The sequence below is a fragment of the Tripterygium wilfordii genome, chromosome 23 (assembly GCF_013401445.1).
Source record: "Tripterygium wilfordii isolate XIE 37 chromosome 23, ASM1340144v1, whole genome shotgun sequence".
Lineage (NCBI taxonomy): Eukaryota > Viridiplantae > Streptophyta > Magnoliopsida > Celastrales > Celastraceae > Tripterygium > Tripterygium wilfordii.
The window spans coordinates 340,766-350,436 of NC_052254.1; the positions used below are offsets into that span (position 1 = coordinate 340,766).

At 36.9% G+C, this 9,671-nt stretch overlaps 1 protein-coding gene across 1 annotated transcript; it reads left to right on the top strand.

Annotated features, from left to right (window-relative positions):
- Positions 1-1,021: 1,021 nt before the first annotated feature.
- Positions 1,022-3,105, top strand: LOC119992847. Its single transcript, XM_038839635.1, has 2 exons — positions 1,022-2,031; positions 2,123-3,105. The coding sequence occupies exons 1-2, from the start codon at positions 1,405-1,407 to the stop codon at positions 2,414-2,416; spliced, it is 921 nt and encodes a 306-aa protein (XP_038695563.1). The 5' UTR covers positions 1,022-1,404; the 3' UTR covers positions 2,417-3,105.
- Positions 3,106-9,671: the final 6,566 nt, after the last annotated feature.

The window sequence follows — 9,671 nt, forward strand, 5'->3', positions numbered from 1 at the left end:
AGATTTTCACAAAAATAAGCTCTATAGGGGCAAAAGAACAAATGAATCAATCACCACATTTCATATAAGGCAAATGCTAGAACACAAAAGAAAAAAGAACAATTAGACATCAACAATACAAAGAACAAGTTAAGTTGATGGCTATTGGGGAGAAGCATGGCCTGACATATGATTCTCAAGCACTTGGCACAAACTGAAATTATTGCTGCTAATGCTGAACTTGAAATTGTTTACCTTGGAATGATTGAGGCCTAAAGAAGGGTAACATTGATTTGTTGTAACTTGCTTTATTGTAAGAAATAATAGAGCATTTTTCCAGTTTCGAGCATGTTTTTAGTGTAATACTGTTAGACTTTAAGATAACGAATCATCAACTCTCAGAGTTCTCAGTTATCACTTTACTCAATGTGATCGTAGATACACCAGATTATCATTTTTTAACAATTAGACAATTTATCCGCTTTGGGCTCATGTCCTCGTAGATTTGTCTCCTCATACCCACCTCATATAATGGGCCCAATCCAGCAATCATCCCCTTACAAGTCTAGGCCCAACCAACCATGGGCCTCAACACACTCACCTATAACCTCAAAAAAAAACAAACAAACTCCTATGGTGGATTGTTTGAGAGTTTGACATCTTTATATCTTGTACTTCACTTTTACATCTAGGCGATGTGGGACGAGTGCGTAACACAAATAAGATCGATAAATTAATGACAAGTAAACAATTAATAGATAAATACCCTAGATGTAAATGTCATATTGACCATAAACGTGTTCAAGTAGGAGGGGTTTCAGGGTAAGCTACTTTTAACAAAAAAAAAAAAAGATTTCAGGCTAAGCTCACCTCTCTTGGGTGGGTGGGTGGAAATCTCGTTGAAAAACAAAAAAACAAAAATGGGTTGTAAACCCGAATCCCACCTTGCCTAGTGGTTGTAATTGTGGTAGAATAAGAGAGGCAGCTCCTAAATTAAGGTATCTAAATCTAAGAAGCACAATGTTAATGGAGAGCCACTGATATTGTATGACTTACATTTCACCGTGAGAAAACACAGCAAATCTCTTCAACCTTTGCAAATGTTGAGCAACAGCTGTAATAATATCACAAAAAAATACTGAAAATTCTCCCTCAACAACATACAACAGAAATAGGTTCTCATTGTAGCCAAATATCATATCCTGTCATCGCGACGATTCTATTCCTCAAGATAAGCTAACAACAAGCTTTAATTTGCTCGAAAAATCGCACAAACGTTTCATGAAAATCTACTTCCCTGAGCTTTGAATCATTTGCTGCTGCATTTCAGGTATCAAGAAAACAAACATAACCCATGAGTACTTGGTTGTTTCTGATGATATGTTGTTTGTAATGTCATGTGTCTGTTGTTGGTTGTAGATTGCCATGGAGCTCTTCCAGAAAGCCAAAGTGGTTCGCCTCCGAAGCCACCACGACAAGTATCTACTTGCGGACAGTGATGAAGAAAATGTCTGCCAAGATCGAAATGGCACGGTTATGAATGCCAGGTGGATTGTGGAGTTCCCAGAAGATGGAACCGTTTTACGGTTCAAGAGCTGCTATGGCAAATACCTGACAGCCTCCAACATGCCACAGCTGCTAGGAGTGACAGGGAAGAAAGTGATACAAACCCTGCCTAGAAGATTGGATTCTTCCCTGGAATGGGAACCTATCAGAGAAGGATTTCAGGTCAGGCTAAAGACAAGATATGGACAATATTTGCGGGCGAATGGGGGCTTACCTCCATGGAGAAACTCTATTACACATGACATTCCTCATAGAACAGCAACACAAGATTGGGTCCTGTGGGAAGTTGATGTTGTAGAAATAAGAATGCAACCTGCAATTCCACCACCAAATCCAGTACCTGCAATACAACCTATTAAACAAATCAACACCATGCCTCCTGTGCCTTCTGTGCCATCTGAGCAGCCTTCTGACCCTTCCAAGCCTTCGGAACCAAGTTCTCCTACTTCGATACATCTTACATCTGCTAAACTGTCAAGGCTAGAGGTTTGATTTATAACAGTATGTTAAGAATTGTTTTAGAGGTGGATTTGGGATGTGTGTAATGAAATTTGAGGCAGTCTTCCTTTTTGTGCAGTCAGATGATTCATCTGTGGTTTCTCCAGTAAAATGTGAAGGCAGGGTTATTTGCTACAAGTTAGCTGCCAACAATGGTGATGTTGATGATAAAGCAGAAGAGCTCTCCTTCACTTTCAAGGGAAATGGTGTCGAAGATTTGAAACAAAAGCTGGAGGAAGAAACTGGGCTTGAAAATATTCTGGTTTGCACGCGAAATCCGTTTAATGGAAAGCTTTATCCCCTACGATTACATCTTCCTCCGAACAATGCAACTATGCATGTAGTTGTGCTGCCATCATCAGGCAAAGGTTAGAAGAATTTCTAAATTCTGGACTCATTTTTTTGGTCTAATCTTTAATTATGCATCTTTTGATCATCTATAAGTTATATACTGTCTCACATAAAGCAATCATACCAATAGTTCTCATGCACCTTCGCCTAGTATAGGATAAATTGATTGTCTTCGATTAACCATATCAGATGACAAAACCAGCAAAAAGTCCACTTCCATTTTTCTCAAGTTTTGACACAAACATAAACAAATCATAGGAAATCTCGACTCCATAAAGCATTTTAGAGAACTTTGAAAATCCAACCTTGGTTGTTTCAGTTGAAACTAAAATCTTTAAATAGGAACAACACCACTTGTCTTCAACATTTAGCACATAATATTGCCATGAAAATCTTTTTAAAAAGATCTTGTTTTTCTCATTGTGAATGAGTACATCTCAAATCAAAGTAAAGGATTGAAATTTTTGCTGGAGATAGATTCCAGAGTTTGAAGTGAGGGATCGCACGCACTTGGCATTCAGATGCTTATGATCTATTCCACCACCAAACATAGGGACACAAATAATTCGGCGAACTTCCGCTAAACACATCTAACGGATGGCTAAGGCTCCTAAGACTGTATATGCAACATCAATTGACTTGTTATTCAGAGAGTAACATATACATTAGGCATAACTGACACTGGAAGTTAAAGAACTTGAACTTCACCTGGAACGCAAATTTGTAAGAAGATATATTTTGCATCTTACTCAATTGTTACAGCTCACATTACATTTTCTGACAAGCTTGTGCTCTGCAATTCACCAGAAGCAGACAACCTCGGGCAGCCAGGGAGCCCTGTCCCTTAGCTTATTAGTCCAAACTTGTAATGTTCAGCACCCACAAAAAGTGTATATCCAGTTCTATCTTTTCCTGGACAACCAGAGAAATTCACATATGTCCTACTATGGGAATCAACATCTGGTGCATAAGTTATGATGACATGACTTTCAAGGCATTCGCTTATATTCTGTCACAATGGAGAAGTTTCTACTCGGTCTCTTTTTTATGTGCCAACAACTCCTCAACCGAGGTGGTTAAGACATATACTCGACTTGGTGGTACCCAAGTTCGAGGCCCCCTCCCCGCTTACTTAACAAAAAAAAAGTCTTTCTTCTACTCTAATTATCTGTAGAAACTATTGAATTGAAGCCAGTTTATTTGAAAACATTCTGTACCCTTTTATAAGTGACAACAAAATGTTCCCATTGCAATTTTTCTTGATTGAGCACTCTTTTGTGTAACTGAAGGCAAACTACATCAGCCCTCCATCCTACAATGTGCACATTTAAGGTAAATAAACTTCAATTTGGTATAATGTGAGAATTTGTAGCAGATTTATACGCATAGGCATTGGAAATTTATGAAAAACCAACCTAAACTAAGTTTATATTTCCTCTTATTCCTCACATATTTTCCTTTTCAAAAGAATAATCATGCCAGTGATCTGAAGATAACAGAGCTTCAAGAATCTGAATTTGAAAACCGAAAAAGAAACTCACTCACCATCCCATCCACCTCCATCATACTGCATCGATCTTGGTGTTTTCTTTATCCCTCTGTCATCTATCAACCTCCGGATTCTACAAGCATGTTCATCCTTCTGCATCTTCTTCTGCGACATTACCGTTAACTAGCTCTAAAAACTTGGGACGCCATACCTTATCGTGATAATACCCACAAAACAAAAGATCCAAACAAAATCTTGGGAAATTCTCTGATCACCATACGAAAGAGAAGGAACAAAACCCTGTAAAACCCAGAATCCAAACACAAGTAACAACCGGCGACAACGTTCCATCCATACTCCATTGAGGGTATGGAGAGAAACATAATGATAGCTGAAGAAGGAGGAAGTGAACTGCCCAAAGTCGGACGAAATATTAGGCCCGAATCACTCGGACGGCCTATGGGCTATGACCCAAGCTAAAATTATGATAGCTTTAGTCACACTCCGATGTTTACTAAGGATACCCCGACTTACGTTGACTCCACGTTGACTTCATATATTTTGATGTTGAGGATTAAAACACCCCATATCATTCAAAGCCTTCGAAGCTCATAACAGAGGAGAGTGTCTCTGTCGACGTAGACGTAGACGTAGACGAGGTGGAGAACGAAAGCTAGAACGTCGTGGAGCACGGAGGGAGAGCTCAGGTGACGCCGTGGGCACACCACTGCTACAATGGTGAGTTTTCGGTGTTGTCCTTATATATGGAGTTGAGATAAAACACCAAATGTTGGCGTAGACCACTGGTTCCCCAATAGCCAGACGTCGTTACAGGTGATTCGCTCAACGGACACTGGATCTGTGACAATCCGATGCTGAGGGAGGTTATCCCCTCATACCTCGAGTTCATAGAACTCATATGATGTCATTCACTTTCGAATAAGCACAAAGACCTTAAATAAAAAGAAATTTCATTTCAAAAAGAATATCTCTCTGACCCCCGAGCAAGCTATTCAAGAAGCCACTTTCTAGCTAGGGTTTTTTGGAAAAGTAGCACTTTTTAAAACTCAATTTTGAAAACTAACCCACTTTTTTAAAAACATGAAATCTAACACTTTCTTGAAAGGAATTGTCCCAAATACCCTTATTCCACATCGTTTCATTCAAAACCCATTTTCCCTTCCCCCAACATCACCTTTCACCTTCGTTCTTCTTCACCTTCGTTCTTTCGTTGTATTTGACGCTGTTAATCTACGATTTTTACCTCATTCGATTGCCCCTCTGCACCTGGTTATTCATGGGTATGTTTTATTTAATTTTGTATTTGTGCTTCGAGTTTACAGTGGTTAGGGTATGAATTTTTCAATCTAGTAGTGCTTAGGGTTTCGAGTATTCATTTGAGCAGTTTAGGGTACTTTGTGTGCTATGTTCCAGTATTTCATATTTGTTGTTTCGAGTATTTTGTTTTATCTGTTCGAGTATTTCATATTTGTTGTTCGAGTATTTTGTTGTATTTGTTCGAATATTTCAAATTTGTTGTTCGAGTATTTCGTTTTATTGTTCGAGTATTTCAGATTTGTTGTTCGAGTATTTTGTTTTATATGTTCGAGTATTTAAGTTTTCTAACTTTGACCGTCCGTAACTTTTGATCTGCTTGTGTGTTTCCTTATTATAATATGTTTCCGAGGACTGATTTTGAAGACCTAAAAGTCAATTTGGGGTTTACCCTAGTTGAGATTCGGAAAGAGATCGAAAATGCATCATTTTGAATTACATGTTAGAGTAATTGTAATTATTTGTTCAAGTAATTGTAATTATCTGTTCGAGTATTTCATTTGATTGTTCAAGTACTTCAGATTTGTTGTTCGAGTATTTTGTTTTATATGTTCGAGTATTTAAGTTTTCCTACTTTGACCGTCCGTAACTTTTGATCCACTCATGTGTTTCCTTATTATAATATGTTTCCGAGGACTGATTTTGAAGACCTAAAAGTCGATTTGGGGTTTACCCCAGTTGAGATTCGGAAAGAGATCGAAAATGCGTCATTTTGAATTACATGTTAGAGTAATTGTAATTATCTGTTCGAGGATTTCAGATTTGTTGTTCGAGTATTTTGTTTTATATGTTTGAGTATTTCAGTTTTTCAACTTTGATCGTCCGTAACTTTTGATCCACTCATGTGTCTTCTTATTATAATATGTTTTCGAGGACTGATTTTGAAGACCTAAAATTCTATTAGGAGTTCACCCCAGTTGAGATTCTAAAGAAGATCGAAAAGGCATCGTTTTGAAGTCCAACGGAGTTAATAAGAGATGTGAAGAATATTTTTTTGTTATACATTTTCTTGTTCGAGTAAATAGTGTATATGTTCGAGTATTACAAATATTTGTTCGAGTAAATAGTTTATATGTTCGAGTATATAGTTTATATGTTCGAGTAATACATTTTTTTCTAAATGGAAATGGTGTATATGTTCGAGTAATACTATATTTGGTTTGAGTAATACAATCAACCGTTTCATATGGAGCTGTGTGTTATAGAAAAATTTCATGACCACCACATTCGAAGTTTGATCAATTCTTGTAATATTGTATATCTTCTCCAAAAAATCATCATAGAAAATTGACTCATTCACTACTAAACATTTCTCAGTAACACCAATGAATTTATAAATTCCTCCTGAAAATTCTCAGTCTTCGCCGTATATAACAACAAGGTCAACAACACTCATTTCTGTAAAAGAAAATGTAAAATTCATTCAGAAACACTTTATAAATCCAAATACTCGAACAGATGATTACAATTACTCGAACAGATAATTACAATTACTCTAACAGATAATTCAAAACGACGCCTTTTTGATCTCTTTCCAAATCTCAATTGCGGTATACCTCAAATCGACTTGTAGGTCTTCAAAATCAGTCCTCGGAAACATATTATACTAAGGAAACACACGAGCGGATCAAAAGTTACGGACGGTCAAAGTTGAAAAACTGAAACACTCGAACAATAAATCTGAAATACTCGAACAGATACAACAAAATACTCGAATACATATCATCAATTACTCGAACAGATAAACTATATACTCGAACATATAAACTATTTACTTGAACAAATATTTGTAATACTCGAACATATACACCATTTACTCGAACAAGAAAATGTATAACAAAAAAAATATTCTCCACATCTCTTATTAACTCTGTTAGACTTCAAAACGACTCCTTTTCGATCTCCTTCCGAATCTCAACTGGGGTGAACCATAGATTGACTTTTAGGTCTTCAAAATCAGTCCTCAGAAACATATTATAATAAGGAAACACACGAGCAGATCAAAAGTTACAAATGGTCAAAGTTAGAAAACTTAAATACTCGAACATATAAAACAAAATACTCGAACAACAAATCTGAAATACTCGAACAATAAAACGAAATACTCAAACAGATACAACAAAATACTCGAAATTGGACTCCTAATTAAACTAGAATTAAAAAATTGGAAACGTAAAACGTGCAGAAACTTAATTAACTCAGTTGGACTACAAAACGATGTCTTTTTAATCTCTTTCCGAATCTCAACTGGGTTTATCCCCGTTGACTTTTAAATACTCGAACAAGAATTTTAAAATACTCGAACATATATAATCAATTACTCGAACAAGAATTTTAAATACTCGAATAGATAACATCAAATACTCGAACAAGAATTACATGTATTTGTTCAAGTAATTACATATATTTGTTCGAGTGTTTGCCTTTGTATGTTCGAGTACTTACATGCTGCACTTTTCAGTAGTGAACTTCACAAATCCAAACTCCTTTGACTTGCCACTCACATGATCAAAGAAGTACAGAGCCAAAGAGACCTTCCACGAATGAGTGACAAACCGATAGCCATCTGGGGAAGGTGAGAGCACGTGAGAGAGGCAAGCAACTATTCGAACAAATATATGTAAATAGTCGAATAGATAAACAACTTACTCGAACTTTTGTATAAAGTTGGAACTCGACATAACCTCCTTAGAGGCTCAAACCCTAAATAACCTATTCGAAAGAAGCCCTAAACTGCTTGAATGAATACTCGAAATCCTAGGCACTACTAGATTGAAAAACTCAAACCCTAACCATTGCTAACTCGAACCACAAATATAACATTAATTAATACATACCATGAAATATTAGGTGCAGAGGGGCGGTCGAATGAGGCAGAAATCATAAATTAACAGCATATTTGAGGATGAAAACTATCGGAGCGAAGCATAGCGTTGAATACGATGAAAAATGGTGTCGAGGAAACATAACAAAAGTGAAAGAAGAACAATGTGAAAGGAGATGTCGCAAGAAGGGTTTGGGTTTTAATGGAATAAGGGTATTTGTGACAATTCCTTTTAAAAAAGTGTTAGATTTCATGTTTTTAAAAAACTGGGTTAGTTTTCCAAATTCATTTTTCAAAGGTGTTAGTTTTCCAAAAAACCCTTCTAGCTACTAGCTTACTAAGCTTATTTCCCTCCTTTTGGAGTGGTAAATCGATTCAATGATCTTATAACTTTTTCTAAGGTGAAGCCGTGCCTGAAAGTAAAAAACTTGAGGAGTTGTTTACTTGTATTGATCCAGCCAAGCAACAATTGTATGATGGGCAAATCCCTTTTGTGGATTCCCAAAATTCTGCAATTACAGATTCAATTCTTTGATACTTTTATTTAATTCTATTTTGGGGTTTTGTTGGTTATTGGAATTGTGCTGAGCTCTTGATTTAGGTTACCTGTTTGAGGGGCATCTGATCGTAGATTCTAAACCACCATAGCGCCTCAATGGCTGGTGCAATCAAACCTCTTGAACAGCTAGCAATTTGCTCAGACAACTCATAAGTGGGTTAGATAATGTGGGGTTGTATAGGCTGGACATCTTGTGCTTTGTTTTGGTTATAATTGTTGTGGATATCCTTTTCATTACCTGCATTGTGTGCTCTCTTTTTCTATTGAATTTTGCTTAGCATGTCTTCTAGTGAATGACATGCTCTGTTTTGCCACATCGGTTGTGTGTGTCCCTCATAAGTAGTATATAAGTTCTCTCTACCACACACTTTTTTGCCTGGGATGAAATACTCCTGGGTAGTGTGTTGTAGTCTAACTTATATCTGCTTGTGTTGAAAATCAAAAAAATGATTGGCCCACATTGGGCTTTGCATGTGTGGTGTGTGTGTGTGATGCTGGTTGCAGTAACCGTGTTACCACGAAAATACTCCCACATCGGTTGTGTGTGTCCCTCATAAGTAGTATATAAGTTCTCTCTACCACACACTTTTTTGCCTGGGATGAAATACTCCTAGGTAGTGTGTTGTAGTCTAACTTATATCTGCTTGTGTTGAAAATCAAAAAAATGATTGGCCCACATTGGGCTTTGCATGTGTGGTGTGTGTGTGTGTGTGTGTGATGCTGGTTGCAGTAACCGTGTTACCACGGAAATACTCCCACATCGGTTGTGTGTGTCCCTCGTAAGTAGTATAAAAGTTCTCTCTACCACACACTTTTTTGCCTGGGATGAAATACTCCTGGGTAGTGTGTTGTAGTCTAACTTATATCTGCTTGTGTTGAAAATCAAAAAAAAAGAAAAATATGGTAAAAAACCAAAGTCAATAGTGGCTAATTATAAATTATAACAACTTGGAATGTCAAAGCAACCATACTAGACTTGGGTCAATATTGGATCTCGAATATGGTCCCACTCCCAGACCGACCTAATTTGCAAAATTCCAGTGCCTGATTAACAAATCTGCACATTTAAT

What these genes read in the sequence shown, in the direction of transcription:
- LOC119992847 (XM_038839635.1), top strand. Translation starts at nt 1,405, where the DNA reads ATGGAGCTCTTCCAGAAAGCCAAAGTGGTTCGCCTCCGAAGCCACCAC. An exon ending in CTAAACTGTCAAGGCTAGAG is followed by an intron (nt 2,032 to 2,122) that starts GTTTGATTTATA and finishes CTTTTTGTGCAG; the next exon opens with TCAGATGATTCATCTGTGGT.